The sequence below is a fragment of the Apteryx mantelli genome, chromosome 30 (genome assembly GCF_036417845.1).
Source record: "Apteryx mantelli isolate bAptMan1 chromosome 30, bAptMan1.hap1, whole genome shotgun sequence".
Classification (NCBI taxonomy): domain Eukaryota; kingdom Metazoa; phylum Chordata; class Aves; order Apterygiformes; family Apterygidae; genus Apteryx; species Apteryx mantelli.
Window position 1 is genome coordinate 470,649 of NC_090007.1, and position 21,901 is coordinate 492,549.

The 21,901-nt window shown below is 56.6% G+C and overlaps 2 protein-coding genes across 5 annotated transcripts; one reads left to right on the forward strand and one right to left on the reverse strand.

The window, feature by feature from the left end:
- Window positions 1-1,141: 1,141 nt before the first annotated feature.
- FGF22 (fibroblast growth factor 22) lies at window positions 1,142-6,072 on the forward strand. Of its 2 annotated transcripts, none has more exons than XM_067312774.1 (3): window positions 1,142-1,397; window positions 5,419-5,522; window positions 5,826-6,072. In XM_067312774.1, exons 1-3 carry the CDS (start codon window positions 1,142-1,144, stop codon window positions 6,018-6,020), a joined length of 555 nt encoding a protein of 184 aa, XP_067168875.1. In that variant the 3' UTR covers window positions 6,021-6,072. The 2 variants fall into 2 exon arrangements, with proteins under 2 accessions (XP_067168875.1, XP_067168876.1); XM_067312775.1 differs by having other exon boundaries at window positions 5,829-6,072.
- Window positions 6,073-10,445: 4,373 nt separating this feature from the next.
- On the reverse strand, window positions 10,446-21,168 carry RNF126 (ring finger protein 126). Of its 3 annotated transcripts, none has more exons than XM_067313010.1 (10): window positions 21,093-21,168; window positions 16,477-16,535; window positions 14,870-14,933; window positions 14,081-14,322; window positions 13,331-13,399; window positions 13,176-13,245; window positions 12,852-12,945; window positions 11,973-12,088; window positions 11,624-11,744; window positions 10,446-10,637 (listed from the first exon to the last, which is right to left on the reverse strand). In XM_067313010.1, the coding sequence occupies exons 1-10, from the start codon at window positions 21,165-21,167 to the stop codon at window positions 10,594-10,596; spliced, it is 954 nt and encodes a 317-aa protein (XP_067169111.1). In that variant the 5' UTR covers window position 21,168; the 3' UTR covers window positions 10,446-10,593. The 3 variants fall into 3 exon arrangements, 2 of the variants coding, with proteins under 2 accessions (XP_067169111.1, XP_067169112.1); XR_010886608.1 differs by having other exon boundaries at window positions 10,553-10,637; window positions 11,532-11,744; XM_067313011.1 differs by lacking the exon at window positions 11,624-11,744.
- Window positions 21,169-21,901: the final 733 nt, after the last annotated feature.

The following is a 21,901-nucleotide window of genomic DNA, read 5'->3' on the forward strand; positions in this document are numbered from 1 at the left end:
TGTAAACACACAGTTGGATGGCTCCTGGGCTGCCCCTGCTCTACAGACCCCAGGAGGGCTCAGGCAGGAGGAGGAGACCAGGGCCCCGGTGCCTTGCGGTCACTTCTGGCAGCGTTCAGCAGACGGGGCTGAGCAGGGCTCCTGGGTCCTGCCTTGCCCGGCAAGGAGGGTGGTTTCCCACGGGTGTGCCTCCAGCACCCAGATGCTGACCTGAATTCCTGGATCTCCAGGAGCACCCACCCACACTCCCATGCTGGCAGCTCCTGCTGGGCCGGGACCTGCCCTGGGCTCTGCCAGTCCAATCAGCTCATGACCTGCCAGAACCGCAGCCTCCACACGGCTCAGTGTGGGGCTGCCATCCTGCTCCACAGGCGGGGAAACTGAGGCACGCCAAGGCAATTTAACTTGGTGGGAAGAGGGAAGAACTCCGTGCATATTGGTAGAGGCAGGGGCCTCCAGCGAGCTGCCTCTGCACAAGACGCTGTGCGCGCACACACACACCCCCGTGCAACTTTTGCCCCCATCCCCTCGCGCAGCCACAGCGATCCCGGCTCACTCTGCGCACGGAGCATCCTCCCCGCACCGGGCTGCCAATTCCCACACAGCCCCGCGCCTGCTCTGCCGGCGGCCCTGCCGCCTCCCTGCTCCCCCCCGGCACACCGGGGGCCGCGGATGAACCCCGGCACCCTGCCCGCCGCGGACACGGGCTCCGCCGTGGCGACAGCCCCCGACGGGAGCGCTTCGGCGGCACGGCTGCCGGCGGGGCGGGGCGGGCCGGCAGGGGAGGGGAGGGGAGGGGAGGGTGCACCGGGACCGGGACCGGTCGGGGCGCGCCGCGGTACCCGCCGCCGTTTCCCCTCACGCATCCAGCGAGGCGGATCCATCCCCAGGTGCGGCGCGCTCCCACGCGCCGATTTATGAATGGGAGGCCCCGCCCCCAGCGGCTCTCGCCCCGCCCATTGGCCGGTGCGGCCCCCGCCCCGCCCCGGCGGCTCGCGCCGCGCTCGGGCCGCCCGCGCCGTCGGGGCCCCGCTGCCGCCGCCGCTGCCGCCGCCGCCGCCGCCGCCGCCGCCGCGGCCATGGCCCAGCGCCCGCCGCCCCGGTGCGCCCCGCCGCACCCCGCCGCCCGCCGCCCGCCGCCATGAGGCGCGGCGGCCCCGCCGCCCTGGCCGCCTGCCTCGCCGGGGCGCTCGCCGTGCTGGCGGGGCCGGGACCGGGACCGGGACCGGGACCGGGACCGGGCAGTGCCGCCTGGGGCGGCCGGCGGCCCCCGCGGAGCTACGGCCACCTGGAAGGTGACGTGCGCTGGCGGCGGCTCTTCTCCGCCACCCGCTTCTTCCTGCGCATCGACGGCGGCGGCGGCGTGGAGGGGACGCGCTGGAGGGAGCGGCCCGGCAGTGAGTGGGGCCGGGGCCGGGGCGGGGGCCGGGGGTCCCCGAGCCGCCCCACGTCCGCGCTGAGCCCCCGCGCAGGGCGGCAGGGCACGGGCAGGGCTGTGCCCCGACGGCGGGGCCGGGACCGCAGGGCGCATGGGGGGCTCCGGCTCGGGGGGGGGGCAGCGGGACCGGTGCGGGGGCCTGGGTCTGAGCCGCGCGGCGCTGCCCGTGGGTCGAGCCGTGGGGCAGGACGGGCGCGAGCTGCGTGCCCGAGCGACGTCGGCCCCTGCCTGGGACGGGGCTGAGAGCCAAAGCCCGTCATCGGGGGCCAGGGCAGGGACCGGGCACCGGCGCTGCCGGACCAGGGAAGAGGCAGCCGGGCCGTGGCTGGGAGGAGACACGAGGCTGGACGGGGCGGCCGGCAGCAGCGGGGACGCAGCGCAGGGGCGGCGCGGAGGAGGCCGGGCACGCAGAGCCCCTTCCCCGGCTCCTGCTCTCCCGGCTGCGGCGGCCCGGGAGCCGCCCGATGCCTGTGCCCAGCGGGGCCGGGGGCGGCAGCCCTGTCCTGGCAGCGGCCGGGGGCTCGTCCCCGCACGCGCCGGGGTCTCTGCTTGCCCGGATGGAAAGGCACCGAGCAGTGACAGTCAGGGAGCTGCGGGATGGGAACCCCAGAGCCTCCTTTAACAGCCTGGGGAGGAGCGAATTCTCCTTAAGTCGGCGGCGGACGGAGGGGGCAGGGGCCAGGCTGGGCTCCGCAGGCTGCAGCGCCTCGGCTGCGCTGTGCCTCCGGCATTCCCGCGGGGACCCTGCGCTGTGCCGGGCCCTGGAGAGGCACCCGCGGCCCGCGGCCCTCGTCCCACCCGGGGACGGCTGCTCCCGCCAAGCAGCCCTGGGGAAAACCTCCCTGCAGGCGTGGGGAGGGCGACGGGTTTGGGTCCCTGCTCGGCTCCGGGGGGCGGCGGGACGCCTCCGTGCACCACCACGGCAGCCCCGGCTCTGGGGCACTGCCTCAGGTGGGGCCCCCGCAGTGGCTCTGCCGCAAAGCCTGGCGGAAAACCTCTGCACAAAGTCTCCTCCGAGGCATTCAGGAGCCTGAGACCCCCCCTCGCAGGATGACTGTCCGGAGCGGCTCATGGACAGCAGCTCCGGGCTGAGCTGAAATGGCTCCTGGTTTCTTCACACCCGAGAGCCGACTTTCCCGGGATCGCCGGAGTGACGGAGGGGAGGTTCATTGACGCTGCTGCCGTGCTGTTACGGAGGCCAGGGGAGCTGCCCGGCTTTGCCAGCTCTGCCTGGTGCCTGGGGGAGCTGGGGGAGACCTTCATCCCTCGGGCACGTCTCCTGCCAGCGCTGCCCCCCCCCCCCGGCGTGTGGGGTGATCTTGATCGCACAAGCCTGGGAGGGGATCTGACTGCTCTCTGTAAACGCATCAGGGATCATCCCGGAGGAGGGAGAAGGGTTGGTGTAAGCTTCGGGGCAAGGCTAAAGAATCGAGGCTTAAGCACTGAGCGTCAGCTGAGGCAGGTGCGAGACAGTGCAGTGGCAGAGCACCGTTCTGCCTGTGGAGCAGATGATGTATAATCAGGATTAAAGGAGGCGGTGGCTGCTGACAGCACTGCCAGCAGGTCTCTTGCGTCCGTGCAAGCCGGTGGGAGCCTCCCAGGCCGGGTGTGCTGCACCGAGCAGCCTGGCGAGGTCCGGCCCCGGCTGCGGTGGGATTGGCAGGGGCGCGAGCACCCCGACCGCGCGCGGCACCGTGCCAACCCTGCGGCGCGGCTGTGCTCATTGCCGACGCTCCCCTGGGCTGCTCCCACAGAGGGGCCGGAGTGGGACTCGCGGACAGCGTGTCCTGGCAGGGGAGACGGAGAGGGCGAGTGCCACGGGAGCCCAGCCTTGCTCAGGCTGCCAGCACAATCGGGAGCCTCGGGAACAAGCAGGCAGGATTAGGCCTTCTGCTGGGGCTGGGGCTGATGCTGCATCAGCTCCACCCCGCAGCCGTCGGGAGAGGCCACGCGGCGGTGGGAAGAGGTGCTGGGGACACCGGGACCAGGGTCCCCATGTCGCCGGAGTGCAGCTCCCTGCCTGCGACGGGAGCTGGGTGCCGGGCTGGCCGGGGTGCTGCTGGGGGTCAGGGAAGGGGGATGGGGAGTGGCGATGCCTCGGCATCCCGAGGGAGTGGACCCCGGCACCGGAGAGGAGATGCCAGGCCCCGGGAGGGTGGTGGGGCTGGGGTGGGAAGGATGGTGCGGGATGGCCCCGGCGCTGAGCGCTGGGCAGCAGCATCCTCCGCGCAGGGCTGGCTCGGGTGTCAGAGCTGCAGATAACCGGCTCCGGGCTGGGCTGCGCCTGCCCCCACGCCTCCCGCCGGCCCCGCTGCAGCCCCTGCGCGGGGCTGGGCACCTTCCTGCGCGCCGGCGAGCAAAGCGACCACTCCGCTCTGCTGGGGCCTGCAGACAACACCCGGGGCCGAGCCGGACCGGGTGCTGGGAGCAGCGAGGGGTTATTTTTAGAAAAGCAAGAGTCCTTTGCTATTAATAGCCGCCGCTGCAGACAGCGATAAACTGAGATGGATTTGCAGGCATTTGCTCAGCCCTTCCCCACCGCCGCCACTCGCTAATGGCTTTGCTGGGCCGGTGCACGCCAGGCCAGGCCACACGGGCACCCGTGTCCGCCCTGTCCGTGCTCGGGGGGACGCGGAGGAGGCAGGCACAGTCGTGCTGGTGCTGAGGAAGAGGAGGAGAAAGCAGCTGGGAAGAGGGTCTCCAGCAGCTAGCGGGCAGCGGCAGGGAGCCGTCGGGGCGCAGCCGGGGCACGAGCACGGACGCACTCGCATGCCTGGTGGGCGGGCAGGAGCCGGGAGCGGGGCTGCATGTCCGGCAGATGCTCCTGGTTCGCTGGCAAGCAGCAGGGTCCGGCTGGAGCGAGGAGGTGCTGGAATCCAGCAAGTCTCCTGACGGAGCTGTGGGTGTTTCCACCGTAAAATCTGCCTGGTCTGACCACATGCCTTTCCGATTAGCGGCTCTGATGGGAGCTCTGCAGGCCAGGCACATGCACCGCCGGCCAAGCAGGCAGCCAGGCGCGGCTGGGTTTTATAGAGCGTGGCTGCAGCCCCCCTCCAGCCCCTGGCTTTGCCCTTGCGTTGCACAGGGCTGCCCCACAGCCCTGCCTCCCGCCTGCGCCCTCCACGCTCATGCCAAGCGGTGACCTGCACGGGCGCCTGCAGCGCCTGCCCTGCCGCATTGCGCTCACAGGCCTCCACCCAGGTGTGCACCATCACCTCCGTGCATCCATCCCTGTCATCCAGATGTGCACGATCACCTCCGTGCATCCACCCCATCATCCAGATGTGCGTGGTCACCTCCGTGCACGCACCCCGGGAAACCCACCCCCTGCAGCCCGTGCGCACTGCGCCGCCCCTTCCCCGGATACCCACCAGCGCTCCAGTTCCTTGCCCGGAGCAGCTCCCTCCCTTCCCAGGCCGAGGAAGGGTCTCGTCCAACCCTCCCGCCTTCCCGGGTGAGGCAGCTCAGGGAACAGCCAGCCCAGCGCCCGGGCTGCCTCCGCGGCAGCCCTCTGGCCCCGGTGCTCCTGCAGCCCCCGAGGGATGGTGAGCTGGCAGCCGGGTCGGGCCCCGGGCGCTGCAACACGTGTTGGCTAAGCACACAGACACGGCTGCTGCTTAGGGGAGAACAAACCAGAGGTCGGCACAGGGCAAAGACTGAAAATTTGTTCCAGGCATGCAGAGATTTTCCTTGGCATTGCTCCAATGCAGCCCCGCTCCTGGGAAGTGGCTGGGCCCAAGGGAGGAGAGAGGAGTAAAGATCAAACCCTCCCAAGATCAGCAGGTCCCTCGTCGTTGCTCGCGGTCCTTCCTGTGGGACAGCCCCGTCCCTCCGGCTGCCCTTGCGTCCTGGCAAGGGTCGGCCGGCCTCGTCCCTCCGAGGCTGCTCTCGGCACCCCCGGGCGCCCCCGGCCTCGCCGCGTTAGGGCACAGGCGCTTTGCGGAGGTCCCGACTCAGGCGGCGCTTCCCTGTGCCTGCAGGCATCATGGAGATCCGGTCGGTGCGCGTCGGCGTCGTGGCCATCCGAGCGGTGCACACCGGCTTCTACCTGGCCATGAACAAGCAGGGGAGGCTCTACGGATCGGTAGGTCCAATGCCGCCTCTCCGGGGACCGGATTGGGGTCCGCGGCACCGGGCAGAGCTGGAGCGGGGGGACGGCACGGGGTTTGCCCAGGACCCCAAATAAACTGGGACCAGAGCCCTGGAGCAGCCCCCTGGTTTCCCATGCCCTGACCATTCCCCATCCTCATCCCAAGGAGCCCCTCTGTCCTCCAGGGAGCCGGAGGAGCCCAGGCATCCTGCCCTGGCCCAGCCGCTCAGCCTCAGCCCCGGTGGCGGGCAGGCAGCGCGGAGCGGCCCCCGCTCACCCCCTTCCCTCTCCTGCCAGAAGGTGTTCAGCCCCAACTGCACGTTCAAGGAGCGCATCGAGGAGAACGGCTACAACACCTACGCATCGCTGCGCTGGCGCCACCGGGGCCGCCCCATGTTCCTCTCGCTCAGCGGCAAGGGCAGGCCCCGGCGAGGGCGTAGGACGCGACGCCAGCACCTCTCCACCCACTTCCTCCCCATGCTCGTCGCCTGAGCCCGGCTCCCGGACAGTCGGCCCTTGGGTTTGTCTTTATAGAAGAAAAAAAAAAAAAAAAAGGGGAAAAAAAAAAGAAAAAAAGGGTTATTTTATATATATATACACATCTCTATTTTTTTGCTATTTATTGTTTTATTTTTTAAATGCACGGCGGAGATCGAGAGGACAGTGGTGGAGGCGAATGCACTAGACCCAAGCTACGGCCACTCAGGGACACGGCATCGCTGGGACACGGCTCTCCCTGTGCACCGGCTCTGCCTTGGCAGGATGAAGCAGCCCGGGCAATGCACTCGCTCCCTGCCCTGGCTGCCGCCGTCTCACCTTCGCCCGCAGCAGCCTGACCGTGCGGCTGTCGCATTGCCAACAGCATCGCTGCAAGGGCTGGGATGGGGCGAAGTCCGGAGGTGGGAAGGGACAGAGACTGCGGGGCCGGGACGTGCTGGAAGGCTGCTTTTGTCTCGTGTCCGAGCGCCTGTGGAAATTAAAGCCATGTTCACGGTGCAGAAGGGGGAGCGAGTCTTGGAGCTTTGCTTGCTTGGGCTGGCCCGGGTGGCCGCCGGCCCTTTCTCACCGACTGCAGCGTTGAGCGACTCGCCCGGGGTTGCCGTTGCAGCCACCGGCATCGGCCCTGCTGCTGCCAGTGGGGAGCCCGGCCCGGCCCCTGCCACGTCCAGCTCGGTGGGGATGCCCCCCCCAAACCTCCCCCTGGGAAACACCGGGGTGGCTTTTCCAGGGGCACCCATGAGGGAGCAGGGCGAAGGCAGGGGAAGCCCCGGGTCGCCTGGATGTGGCTGGGTGGAAGCACATGCGTGACTGTGCCGTACGGGGGCAACGGTGCAGCTGCCCCCGGGGCAGAGGCTTCCCGAGCGGGGGCCCTGCCGGGTGGGAGCGCAGTGGAGCCCAGGGCCAGCGGCCCATGACTCCTGTTCAGGTGGGCGACGCCTGATCCAAGCCATTTGGCTCAGGACACGAAACGCAGCAGGGGAAGCCGAACCTGACCCACCGCAGGCTGAAGCCAGTGCCTCAACACTTGGTCCAGCCCCTCACCTCGGTCCAAATCGGCTCCGATCTCACAGCGGCAGAGAGGGAGCCAGGCACTCTGAAGGCGACAGGTAAGTGGCTATAGACACCTTGCCTGGAGGGGACTGTGGCCAGAAATAGCACCAGCACCTCGGCTTCCCGGCCAGGGCTCGTTCCTGCAACGCCCTCCTCACCCCACTGCGGAGGCATCGCAGCTCGGTCACTTTGTCACGTCAGACATGAGCGATGGCCCAAGCAGAAACCACCAAACCCGTTCCATTTCTTACCGAACCAGCTCTAAACGAGCCCGTGTCAAGAGGGAACAGCCGCTGCGTTAACTCTGTCATGACTGCTGCAAGGCGTCAGCCCGGGGCCTGGAGCCCCCGGCTACAGGGGAGCGGCAGCAGCCACCAAACCAGCACGTGTTTCGCTTCGTCCCTTCGAAACCCGCCAGGCATCTCGAGCATTTCACGCACACGAACAGATCACACCTGGTGCTGCTGGGGAGCCGGGAACACCCGACCGCGCAGCCAAGCAGCTAAAACCCAGCAGGCGAGGTCCGCGTTTCAGTGACTAAACGGCAAAGCCTTCCCCCGTCCCAGCCCAGCAGATGGGCACATAGAGGCCAAGCGGGGATCTTCCTGCTGTTACCTGCCTCCCAAGCCCAGAACCCAGTGGCAGAAGTTTCTGGCTCAACCTCCAGCGCAGGATGAGCTATTAACCCTGATATACCAGTCCTGAGATAAACCCTCATCCTGGAGGCATCCGCCCGCCGAGATCAAAGGCGCCATCGAACTGCCCTGGTTGAGCTGGCAAGAGCAACCCGAGAAAAACATTCCAGGACAATTGCTCAGGATCGCCGGCTGTGCTCAGCCAGCCAGGTCAGGCTGCTGTGGGTCCTGACAGGTTTTGGCAAATCGCTCCTCGCAATCAAAATTGGGGACATCTTCTCCAAACAATCTTCTATTCCGAAACAGTTCAAGAAACACCAGACAAGACACCTTTTCCATCCTACGGGGACACGTCCCTCCTTGGAAAGCTTTCTGGGGGAAGGGCCAGGTGTCTGAGCTAAGGCTCTTCAGAAGAGCCCGAAGCCCTGCGGGGTGCCAGGACCTTGACGTACGCAGCAAGGCAGGCCAGCACCTGCCCCAGCCGCCCTCAGCCCAGCTCACAGGGCCCCTTCTGAGCATTCAGAAGACGGGGAAGACACAGGGAGCCTCCAGAGCAGCGAAACTCTTTCCACCCCACACAGTGCAGCACAAACTCAAGGTGGAGCAGGTCACGGGTTTCAGCAGCACGAGGCCGCTGAGGAGCGGCGCAGGCCGGTTTCGCGATGCCGCTGGCTCCACAGAGCCCGGCGGCTTTGCAGGGGGTCACTGGAAAGCAGGGCACAGCTGCCAGATTGCTCAAGTCCCCCACCAGCCTCTTGCCTGGCCCTGTGACACTGACAGGGCTGCCAACATCCGGCTGGCGTCCACAGGGCAATCAGCTCCTCCTTCATTCCACAGCCCGAGTTTCTTCCTGCTGCACTCAGTAACTTCCAGGCCATGTCCGAGTTCCTGCAGCTGAGTCACCAAAGGGACAGACAGACAGCCACAAGAGCCAAGGACAGGGCTTTGGGACAAGGGTTCCAGTGCAAAGTCGCCTGCAGCAGCAGCTTGCCAAGGGGGACGGCAGGGCACAGCAGAGCAGGTGCCGAGCGGGAAGCTGAGCAGCCGGAGTGCTGCTGGCTGGGAAGGCGGCAGGTTGGAGCTGGAGAAGGAAACATCTGACTTAAGCTGATGGAGCCCGTGTCTGCCCTTGGCAAAACCGACCCGAGGTCCTTCAGCGTTCATCCCAGAGCGAGATTCGCTGGGGCACAGTGGGAGGGTAGAGACAGGACCTAGTCTTGCAGCCTGGCCTGTGCCCGTATCAGCAGGGCCAGACCCCAGACCTGAAGAGCAGCCCCCAACGCATTCAGACTCAAAGGAGAGACAAACGCTGCACTGAGCAGCTGCCAAGCCTTGGAGAGCACCAATGGACAGTTACCCAGCCCAGGGCAAACTCAGGGGAGAGCGCTTCAACCGAAAATTTCAATAAGCTTTAAGCTATTGCACTGTAGCTTGCATTTGCCGGGGGCTAAGAGCACACAGTGAGCTTTGTGGCCAGTGGATGTGCAGCAGCTCATTAAGTGAGCTTAAACTTGCTCACATCCGAGGCCTGTGCTTGCCTGTTACAAGGCTCCTGGCTCCATAGGTGTCTTTCCAAAGGTGGTCCAAGCGGGGACACAGCCTTAACTGAGCACAAGAAAGCCTAACGCAAGATGAGGAAGGTGGCAACTTCCCAAGGAGACAAACAGCAGAGGAAGAAAATGGCAGAAGGTGAAGATGAAGAAAACTCAGGTGAAGTGATACTTCAAAAGTCAGCATGAACTACTGCAGTGCTTGTTTCAGCAGATGATGAGAGGGAAGGAGGGGGGGGTCAGGACCAGGACTGGGAGTTGCTGAAGTGAAAGGAATGCAGTAAGGACTAAGAGACAGGAGAAAAGCATGGAAGAGCAGCAAGGAGAAGGACAGGCTATCCGTCCTAATAAAGACGGCATCTGCCTACTCAGAGGGGAGTGTAGGACCAGCTCCAATGCAGAAGATCAGCTCTACGGTACAGGCCTCTCAAGCGCAAGCTCGCAGTGAAGTTCAAAGCCCTGCAAAGCACCTGGACTAGGGTGCAAGAGCAAGCCAAGAGATACCCCTCACCTCTGGCTTACACCAAGCAAGGTCCCGACACACAGACTGGAGTGTAAAATGCCTTCACACAAACACTAGGTTAGCAGGTCAGGATGACCTGGCTGTGACAGAAAGAGACATCAGTCGACATCTGCCCAATGCAATACAGACCAACACTTCCTGAGACAGGGAGAAAACTGCTTTTCCCTTCTCAAACCCTTTTTTTGGCTCCAAGGTATTCTACCTGCTGCCACATAGAAGCATGTCAAAGACACTGCCTTCTTGCTCCTCCTGCTGGTACCACACAGGACTGCTGAGCAAACAGTCACCTTCTTCCTTTATGGAGGCTGGAAGAAGCAGCCAGTAGAGCAGAAGCCACACTCACCTCTCCCTGTGCACGCTCCTCTAAAGACATCACATGCAGAAGCATGCAAGCCTGTCCCATGTTCAAGATCCAAGGCTTCTTTTAGAGAGCTGGCAGTGCTGCACCTAGAGTTTCAAGGTGATCAGAACAATAAATGAAGCCCCTCGGTGAGAGATCCCAGTAAACCTGTGTTTTTATCCCTGCCTCACATCTCCCAGCCCAAGTGAGCACGGATACACACACAGCAGGTAGGAGACTGCCCCGCTCTGGTCATGTTCTTTTCATTCTCCAACCCCCGGTTCTGCCAAGGAAACTGAGTCACAAGCACACCTGGGATGTTTGTCTCTCTCTCTTTTTTTTTAATCAGCTGTATTTTAAGTAGCTTTGAAATACATTTTTCTCCAAAGTGTCATTTTTCCCGTATGTTATTTGATCACAATGATATTTGGCTGGTCCTTGCTCTGGTGCACGCCCAGTCCTGATGTCAACACACTGGAAAAGTCCATTCAGGCTGTGAGAAGGGCAGGACTGCAACAGGGAGAAGGTGGTAAAAAATACAAAAGACCAGGCAAGGATGCTTTCAGTTGCAATCCTGCAGCCAACCACTCAACGATCTGCAAGCTGGCAATGCACGCATGGGGTGCTGGTCATGTAGGAGTCTGGTGCCTAGAGGTCACAGCATGCCTGCACGCAGCACGCCAGGAGGGCTCTGACAAGCCCGGCCTGCCCTTGGATGAAACAGGACAGCTCGGCACAGCAGTCTCCAGAGAGCTTACCCTGTAGTTTTCCACAAATCATGCATAACTTCTCGTTGAGCTGAAATGTCCATTTATTTAACAGCAGTAATAATTTAAAATTATAAAAACCCTTTCAGTGTTGAATATCAGAAGGGCAATGTTATAAAGAAAAATAAATGGGAACTGAGATGGGGAAGGGAAGGATGATGGGGTCTATTTCAAGAGTTCATTTTTTTGTGACAACTATTTGCCCTCCCCAGCTGGAGATCCTGGGAGGGAGGCAGTATTATTATGCTTTCATTTTAAAGATTTCAATCTCCAAAGCAGAAGAGATAGTATCCAAGGGGAGGAGGAGGAGCAAAAGAAAGAAAGAAAGGAATCTCGAATTCAAAACCATACAAACAACCTTTCCATTCAGAATTGCAACCGCTAGCTCAGCACCTTGGGTTTCCCATCTGTGGAGCGCAGCAGCCTTTCACTGCAATGTTTAAAAGTCCACGCGGCAAATGGATGTATTAATAGACAGAGCTCTTTCCCCCCCCCCCATCACAGAACTTGAGGCTTCTCATCTCTGAAGAACCCAGAGTCTCTGTGTCTTCAGAACTCAAAAGGGAATTCTGGGGGTTCCGTTTCCCCCCTGCCACCCTCCCCTCGCTCTGCTCTGGAAGCCCCTTTCGTTGCTTACGTTGGCTAGGGAGGGAGGGAGGACAGTGGACAGGGCCCCGGGGACAGAGAGTTGGATTAAGATTCATGAGTTGTTCGATGAGTTTTCATTACTTGGCGAGCTGGAGGAAGAGGAGGAGGAGGAGGAAGAGAAATTCATCCCTGTGAGTCCTGGGGGGTTTGTGGCAGTGTTTTGTCCGCTTAAGCTTTTCCGGCACACAGGACACGTGTCATGCTTTGGAGAGCAGACAAAAACAAAACAAGAAATATGGGAAACAGGATTAGAAACAAGATATAGGAGCAGCACTCAAATAAAAGGCTAGAATGACTCTCCTTCCTCTGATCAAAGGCTGCTCACATTTAGGCCTCATCATGGAGGTATGAAAATATTTACAGAGAACAGCACCACCAGAAAACACTCAATTGCCACAAAATCCAAGTGACCCGCTCAGACGGAACTAACCTGTTCCAGCCAAGGGACTATGCAGCTGTTATGGAATAGATGATTGCAAGGTAACTGTCGGACATTTTCACCAACTGTATAGTCTTCTTTACATACAGGACACTCTAACCCAGAATCTGTATCACAAAGAGAAAGCAAAACACAGATGAGTAATAAAGGAAAGAATGACACTCAATAGGGCCCAACTCAGGATCCCATCACCCCTTCCCCCCCACTAGGCTCCTGTGGCTGCTGACCCTCCCACTGCTTCATCCCTGCAGATGGGAAAGCTTGTTGCTTTGCAGTTCCCACCACCATTACTCCATCCCTCATCGCCCTGTGTTTGATTGGTTCTTCCCTTCTTCAGACTACTATTCTAAGAAACATATTTAATGCACATCTGTAACACCACATCTGGTGTTTTATTTGTGTCTATCATACTAACAAATAAGAGGAACCCGTTGGTCCTCAGGCTCACACAGCAGGACTGCAAAGCACTGACAGCCAAGGAGCCTGACCTCGGGCAGATTGTGTGCTGGCAGTTTACTAGCACATCCTCCTGCCCTGCCTACAGCAAGTCTAGAAGACAGCTGTCAGAACACCACAGCACAGAGCTGCAGTCCAGCCGATCAGCTTGCCAGCCTGCGTGTGCTTCTTTCATCTTTATCCACATCGAACTTTTCAGAACAGACAGTTTGCCTCCTCAGGGCAAATACATCCAGTCTACATTTCTCTTTTCTTTGTGCAAGTATAACGGAGCAAATACTTAAGCCTTCTCCCCGCTTTGAAAAGTTTCAGGCCTTCAAGGTACTAGTAGATAAAATTAAAATCCCAAGAGACTATTACACAGAAGCGTCACAGAGCTCTTTGTGAATGATTCTCTGGAGGAGACGTACATACCTACATGTTCCTGTGTGATCTGTATGGTGGGGAGGGCCTGGATCTTTTCTTTGTCTGCTGGCGGTGGTCCAGTGTTTTCAAACTGATTTAGTAACTGAAAAAACAATAGGCCACAGAAGGCAGAAAGAAGATGGGAGTTCAGCAGTGCACAGAATCTGTCCAGTTACTGAACCAACACACTCAGCCCCAGCATCCCCTGCGCTATGGACCTTGTCTCACATTTCTACACCTTCAGTAGTTTGCTCCCCTGCATCACACTGAGCGCTGGCAGTTTTGCAGCACTGCACAAGAGGACAGGAGGCTCCATTATAATGTCAGTTTTACCTGTGTAATAATTGCATCCAAGCCGTTTGCACCCCAGGCATAGTCCATTGGATTTGAATGCAAGACTCCCCTTTAAGAATAAGGACAATAATTAAATTCCACTGCGAGTACCAGCAAGAACACTGTCAGAAAGAGCAGTTCATATTCCAACTCACCAAGGACCTAGTCCTAGGTTTGGTATTGTTGTAGGTGCAATTATTCCATTGACCAGCTGCTGAATAATTCTGAAAGTCAACAAAAACAGAATCAAATAAGAATTAGCGTTTGTTAGCTCCCAGCCCAAAACCCTGACATGGAAGGAGTGGCTAAATACTGCTACATTGTCGGGGGGGAAAAAGGCAAAACAATTTCCTGTAGCAAAGGCAGCTGCATCTTACAAACTGATTATTCATTGCTAAAGATAAGTTTGAATATTTTATCCAGAAGGGGATGATTTCTGATAAAGATGGCAAATTGCCTCTCCAGCATACAATTAAAGAAATGTAAGTCTTATTCTCCAGTGTTCTCTACTATTTCCTTTCACAATTAATACAACATTTTGGTAACATCTGATCATGACCAGGGAATGCTTTCTTACTGCAGGTTTATGGGTAAAATCTCCCAGCCATACTGTAGTCTAGACCACTGTGCTCAGGTAAAATAGCCCCTACAAACTGAACACAAGAGCTTGAGCACAGCTCTAGTCCTAGCTGAAGTTTGACCATCCAGAAGCAAGAGTTCACATGGGACAAAGCTGGGCATCTATGAAGGACGGTCAGACTGGACAGCTCTGCTTGGGAGCAGCCCTTAAGAGACTAGTCCTCACACATTTGAGGAAAAGAAATGGACTGATTCCAGGCTAACTCACATCAGTGAAAAATAACTGGGCTTCTGATCCCCACAAAGACCTTGGAAGCTGTTCTCACCCTTCTAGCGTGGGAACTCCCTCGTGCCTGCCAGCGGCACGCCGTGTGGCAAGACGAGCTCGGGGCTGCCTTGCACCGTATCTATGCCGAGACTGATGCTCTCGCTCCCTCCGGTTCTCAGAGTCCCTGTTGTCTTCTGATTGCACATTGGACCCAAAAGGAAACTCAAAGCTGTCATCAAAAATCCCAAAGGCAAATTGGCCATAGCCCTGTGGCAAGGTGAATAAGTGCTGATCCACATTCTGGGAGGGAGAGAATTCAAGGAGCAGATTGTAATGAGAAGAGAAGCAGCTCTTAGCTTTTACTACTGGCATTTCACCAGCCTTCCAACAAAGATTAGTCTCTTCAGATCCCCAACAGCTCACAAACCTTGGTTAACACAGGTGATCAGTGCACACACAGAAGTAGCTTAGTGATGAACAGACAACATAGACTGAAACTACATAAGAAAGTAGGAAATAGTCACTGTCACTTCCCTGGTTTCTCTGTAGCTGCTGCATGTAACTACTGCCTTTTAAGCTGAGGCTACTGCACAGCAACACACCTAGACAGCTCACTAAATCCCAGCTTAGCCCTCTCACAACAAGAATAAGGTACAAGGGATGGTTCTATTAAAAAAATCGTACAGTAGAAATACTACATGCAGAGTTTCAAGAGTGGTATGTGGATGATATTAATATATCCTTCCCTCAAATGTTGTCAAAATCCAGGGAACATTTAAACAATCTACTAATAGAAAGTACTTCAACGGCAACAAAGAAATTATTGGAGGAGGTAGAGAGGACTTACCTCGAAAGGATGCCTGCTCTGATCGCTGGTTGATGTGGAGGAGCTGGTCTCATTGTCAGTGTTCCTGAGAAGCGTGAAGAGCATTAGTAAGCCTCAGAAGGGTACTATGGAAAGACTTTCCCAGCAGAGAGGATCAAGGGACACAATCTTGACATGAAAAGCAGGCACCATAGCAGCTCAGTTATAGCACACACTTTTACAGGAAGCGACTGATTCGTTTTTGCACAGAGCCAGGGCTAGAGGGACCTAAAAAGTCTGCCAGCCTAACTTTCTCCCCTGTGGCAGGATCAGCTCCAGCCAGTCCAGATGCTAGCCTGTCCTCAGCTGCTGATTTTTTAATTGTCCACATCAATCTTCATTTCACCTCCCTTGCAACCCTCATTTTCCTACAACTTCATCCATCTCTTCCAACCCTTTTAGATTCTGATTTCACAAAGCTACAGAGAGTTGTACAACTACAGTGTCAAGCAAGGATTCCCTGCACAATCCACCTCAAACGAATCAGCTAATCCTCTGGAACACCAGGAAGGATTTAAGGTACAAACCCTGAACCCAAACACGCTTAAGCCTAATCTTGGATCAAAGGAATTTCTTTCTTGCAAAGTCACGCAACCAGAGAAGGAAATGGGACAGATTATTAGGAAAACCCTTAATACTGTTAGGCTTCTGCTTTTGGAGAGCTGTAGGAGCATTTACTCCTCAGTATCTAGACCTATACTTTGACATTAAAGACAACAAAAAACTAAGGTTCAGAGATTAAGAGATTCTCCCATGGTTACAGCAAATGACCAGTACAGTTAGGATTAGCTAGGATTGATTTCCAGCCTCTAGTAATCAGATGAAACATCACCTTTTCAGTACAGAAACCTAAGTCTGTAAAGACTACTGCTCTCCCAGCTTTACGAATGGTTGGTAGGCAGCAACATGCATCTGATGGACATCCCACGCGGTTCAGTAAGCCCTGCACTGAGGGCGTGCCAGCCTGACCACATGCTGCTCAGCCCTCACACCATTCAGAGCCAAGGTCCAGCAAACGTGCCTGAAGCATTTTAAGACGATTTTCCTACTGCTGTCCACTCTGACACTGTTGCAGAGAGAAGCACCATTGCTGAGTCAGCAGTAAAGCACATGAACGTAGATCTCAGCTGCTTCAGTGCAGAGTCCAAAGGCTTGGTCAAAATGTAGCCCTGTTAGTACTGTAAACTAAGATATCGAATTCTACACTGACACATACGTACACTCTCCATTCTGCAGATCCTTCTTTTCAGACAGTTATCGCTACACAATAACCCAAAAGGGCTAGAGCTACCACATTCCATGTGGAAAGCCTCTCTGCCATCATTTTTTCTTTTAAATCAACCCTTTCCTCCCTGCATTTACCAGCAAAGTATGACACAGCATTCCCATAGCTGAGGTACCTATAGAGGCAAACCATGCAAATTAAGCACTACGGAACCATAGTGAAGAAAGATAAGCCAAATACTGGCCAGCAAAAGTAAGAATAGTGTATTTAGTATGTGGCACTGTCTTTTATCTAGAAGAGGAAAGAAAACAGAGCAAAGCAGACTAGGTTGCTCTAGCAATAAAATTTGGGAGCAGCACATTACCTTGGCTCTTCGGGAAGTTCTTCAATAAAACCAGATTCACACCTTGGGCAAATATAGTCCTATAGGAGAGAAAAGACTGAATGAGAAAAAAGTCTCATGTAAAAGCCACAGAGTGCCTTCAGTGTGATGGGATGGAAAAGGAGCCCTGTGGTCCATTCTCCCAATGCTACTATTAGAGAGAGCACAGTTCTGAGCACTTAAAATGATCTCCAAGAAGCCAGGCACACAGAACAACAGTTTCAGAAGAAATTCACATTGTCCCAGACTATTTCACAGATTGACTGACTGTTCCCTGAATTGAGTGGGCTTAGTTATAAATTCAGCAATAGCCTCCCTAGCTCACACCCTCCCAGAGCATGTTTCAGTTCATTAAGGCAGGTAGAAGGCTGCAGGAATTCTTAAGAAAGGAATTCAGTCCAGATGAAGATACTTCACAGAATGATTAGGTAGAGACAGAGAACCATCTGGCTTTCTCCATAGTGCAGTACAATAAGTTTTAAATCCCGCATAACGCTATTTTAAGGGTAACAGCTTGTCCACCCAGTGCAGATAGGACACCGTTACTGTAAAAATCATATTTAAAGATACTTCTATCATCTGTATTACTTAGTATAAATGGCAAGCAGAGCTTTCACAGCAGAGCCAAAAAGACCCCAAAACGCTGGTATTTGCCTTGACCAGACTGGTGAGGGAAATTATTAAGCCAGAACCTGTTTGGAACATGGCTTTAGAAAGATTTGGATAACACCAATTAATCCCCAGTATAGACAGAGCATTAGGCAACTTTTGATGTAGTTCTGGGTGAAATGAAAGCAAAACCACCAGCTTTCCCAGAAAGGTAACACTCAAATACTAGTTTTTAAATAGCTGGGTGTTTGTATGTCTCCTCCCATCCCCAAAAAAGAGGCCAGACTCTCCTAATGAAATAGCAACAAATGGAATTACAGTATGGGCTAATTACAGCATCACTGTCACTTAGGAAGAATTAAATGGAAAGCTATTACTAATAAAGTCTGGGATTCACACCACACAGACTTCAAGGAGACACAAGAGGGTCATTCTGCAACACAAAATACCAGAATTTTACACTCCCACGCTCAACGTTCATTACAGAGAGCTACTGCCATATTTCTAGCTTTTAATACTTAAGACCGTATATTTTATAATAAACAGCCTGTCTATTCAGATGCAGGAGTCCTCAAGAGTTTGCTACTGTTGCTTTTCTCACAATTCTCAACGTTAGCGAATAATTCATACTTCATGATCACACTATCATAGTGAGAAGAAACTCTGAATGCGTAAGAACACGAAAGGAAATTACTTCGCCTTTCAGCAGAGTGTGGTCATTGCACTTGACAAGAAATAATGCCGTACAGCACAGCAGCGTTGGAACAGGAACCAACATATCCTGTACCTAACTTGAACCAAAGTTAAGGTGGAACAGTTAGTGCGGGCAAAATATAACCGCCCAAACCCTGGGCAAGACACAGGACCCAATTCCGCTAAAGCTAAACTCAGTATGCTAGAGATTTAACAGCCTCTAAGAAAAACAACCCCCCCCCCCACCACCACCACCACACTGGTTCTCTTTACTATTTTTATGTTCAAGATTGTAATATGCCCTAAAACAAACTTAATGGATTCCCAGAAAGAGGACAGGATGCAAGTCACATGAGTTTACTTTGATAAGACATATGGCACTCTTCAAGCCAACGCAGTAAAAACTGATGAGCGCCAAGCAAAGCACAGTGGCACTGGTGATCCACTTGATACTGTCCCTGTCTGCCCAGGAAGATAAGGAATTAGCAAGACACCATCCAGTTATACGTCCTAGAAAAGGACTTAGGGAAGTTGCCACTCCCTCTTCCACGAAGAACTCTTTAGATTTGCAGTTGCGAAATAACTAGGTCTACAGAATTTACACAATGTTTGATTTCAAGAACATTTCTACACCATCCAAATTCCTCTCAGAGCTGGTTATTGGCGCACAAGAACAGCTGTGTAGGTTACAGAAAGTTAATTCAATTTCCTCTGCCTTTGAAATAAGCCCTTACTATTTTACTGAACATTTTAGCAGCACACCACTGGGACAAATTATTATGCTAGCCACACTCGAGAGAAATAAGTGATTTACTTCTCTCAACTCTCCTATGTGAAGGAGACTTTTTTTGCTTACAGACAACTTTGAACATAGTAATCAGCAAATTCTTTTGCAGCTGGAACAGCACAAATGTCAAAGTTTGCTGCTTCTCAAACAGTTTGAATCATTCCTTTTGCAGCATATGCCATGACTTCTCCAATATAGTAACTCAGTCTGCAATCAGTAAGTGAAACCAAACTAACTGGGTCCTAAATAAGTTCATTGACTATCAATCAACTAAACCTGAACCTACAACAAAAGTTGTTTGCTCCCTAACACAGTTCAGTACATTCGCTACCAGATGTGCTCTGCTGGCATATCCAGGTAGGGTGTTTAAACAAGGGTGAAATAAAAGAGGTTGTTCAAACAAAGATAAATGACAAATGTGTCTAGGATTCAGCCTTCAGCACCTCAGCCACTTTCTCAAGCCAGTCTGTTTATTTAGCAGGAGCATATTGACAGTTTTGTCCTCATACTTAAATACAATGTTAGATGTCGGTAGATGCTAAATACAATGTTACCATCAAGGCCTCCCCTCACCCTAAGCAGCGAAACTGATCAAGGGGGTGAAAGGAAAAATATCACGTCACAAAAACAAATTCACAGTGAAGGCTAACCAATTGCTCTGGTAGAGAGACATCTTTAACTCACAATCAAGCTATTGCTTGACTTTTAAAATGAAATAAATGATAAAATGGAAAAAATATTATGCTTTATTCTAACAAGATTCTGTCAAATATCTCAGAACAAATAAAGACTCAGAAACAAAGGCAGGGCTTGTTAACTTCATAATCAGATTTAACATCTTACAACATTTGGTAGACTAGCAACAAAATCTAGTCACGATCAACACGATCAGTTATTTTCCAACAGCCAGCGTTCCTTTTCTACACTCACCAGGAAAATATGAGTCTTTACAAGTAGGCAGCAAGGTTTTTACTCAGTGATTAAAGTAAACCTGCTCAAGCACTGCTACTAGCCTATGAAGTGCTTCTGCATTACTAGTGGAAATACTGTGCGCATATCATTTGTGTATCTGCCCATTCCTATGTCTCAGAAATTATCACTCATGAAACTTTTCTCATGTTTGTTTAAACCATAGTGAAAAATGACAAAAAAAAAGAAAACCTCTCATTATCCCACAGATTCAGTTCGTTCCACACAAGGAAGTGGATAATGGTGTTTTCTTAGTTTGGAGAACTGTCACACAGATGACCCTTTCAGTCAGCTGGAGACACACTGGATGAGAAAAGGCCACGGACTTGGATGGGGAAGGGCTGCTAGAAGCGAGTACCTTGGGAGAGGCATCCCACCAAATTTGCTTTAAGACAGCTTTTGGTTAATGGATCCATCCTTATAACAGATGCCTTTACAGCACACACTCAGTAAAACACTGCAGCCCCCAACAGCCGACAGCCCCCAGCAGACAGGCCTGGTGGGACCCCCCAGCAGCACACGCCACCCCACTGCCCTGCTCCCAGCGCGGCCCTTCCCGCTCCCTTCGTCCAGGCCTCCCCGCGGCCTTCCTGCGCACCAGGAAGAGGAAGAGGACACGGACACACACCGCCGCGCCTCCCCGCACTCCTCCAGCGCACCCCGTCTCTGGCTTCGCCGGCTGCTTTCCTTCGGCCCGAGGCCCCACGGCCCCCCACTACCCCCAGGCAGCCCCCCACAGCCCCCTCCCAACCCCGTCCTGTTCCCTACCCCCCCCATATTGCCTCACTCCAGGGCTCCCCCCTTCCCTCGCTCAGAGCCAGGAACCTGCCCTCACTCCAGAGTCCCCACCCCCGAGTCCCCCACACACTCAGAGCCCCCAACCTCTCTGAACCCCCACCCCTGAGCCCTCCAACCTCTGAGCCCCCACTCCTGAGCCCCGCACTCCCTCTGAACCCCCACTCCCGAGCCCCCCACCCCCTCTGAGCCCCTCAACCTCTCTGAACCCCCACCCCTGAGCCCCGCACTCCCTCTGAGCGCCCACCACCGAGCCCCCCACCCCCTCTGAGCCCCCAACCTCTCTGAACCCCCACCCCTGAGCTCCCCACCCCCTCTGAGCCCCCCAACCTCTCTGAACCCCCACCCCTGAGCCCCGCACGCCCTCTGAGCGCCCACCACAGAGCCTCCCACCCCCTCTGTGCCCCCCACCCCCTCTGAACACCCACCCCTGAGCCCCCCCACGCTCAGAGCCCCCCAACCCCTCCGAACACCCAGCCCAGCCCCCCGGCCCCCCCTCGCCCCCTCCTCCTCTCACCCTCAGCCCCGCCCACCTCAGACCTCACGCTCAGCCCCCCCTCGCCCCCTCAGCCCCCCCCAGCCCCCCGCCCCGCGGGCCCAGCCCCTCCCCAAGCCGCCCCCCGCCCCCTCAGGCCTCACCCCCACGTGCCCGAAGGGCCGGGCCCGACCCCGGCCCTCGCCCCCAGCCCCGGTCCCGGCCCCCCCGGGCCGCGCCGGCCGCGGACGGGCCCCCGTCCCCACTTACGGGCAGGCGCGGGGCGATTTCGGCCGAGCAGCAGTGACAGAAGAACCGTCCCGGCTGCGGGGAAGCCTCCGCCATCTTCCCACCCACCCCCCCCCCGCGCCGCCCCGCGCCGCCCCGCCCGGTGACGCACGGCGGCGGCGACGGCGGCCGAGCAGGGACGGAAAGGGCCCGCGGCGACGGAAACGCGGAAGAGAAGAGGCGGGGGAGGGCAGCGGGGGGAAGGGAGGAGGGAGCCGCTCTGGGGAGGCGGGGCGGGGGAAGGGGCGTGGCTTTGAAGGAGAGGGGCGGGGCGGGGCATGGGGGCGGGGCCAGTAGGCTATATAAGGGGGCGAGGGGGCTGTTTTGCCGCCATTTGCTCTGCCTGCAGGGCCTTGTTGCGGAGGGCTGGTGCTGCCCCGCAGACCCCTGTCCCGTGTCGTTTCCTTCCCTCCGTTCCCCCCCCCCCCCCCCCGTGCCTGGTGCTGCCCCCATGGCATCGGGGCCCTGGTGGGGTCCATGTCCACCGCGCTGTGGGGCTGGGGCTGCCCCGCAAACTGTGTGTCCCCACTGTGGGGCCTGGGCCTGCTCTCCCTACTGTGGGGGCCCAGGCGCAGGCCGGGCTGTCTGGTGGGGCCTGGAGCCGTTCCCCACACTGCTGGGGCTGTGCCGCTCGATGGAGCTGCACGGGGGAGGCCGGGCGGCCCCCGGCTCGGCTGTCCCCGGGGCTCGGGCCCCCCACGTGCCAATGGTCCCACCACAGGCCCTCCTGGGTCGGCAGGTCCGGGGCACTTCCGAGGTGACGTCAGCGAGACGGGGCAGGCGGGCTGGGG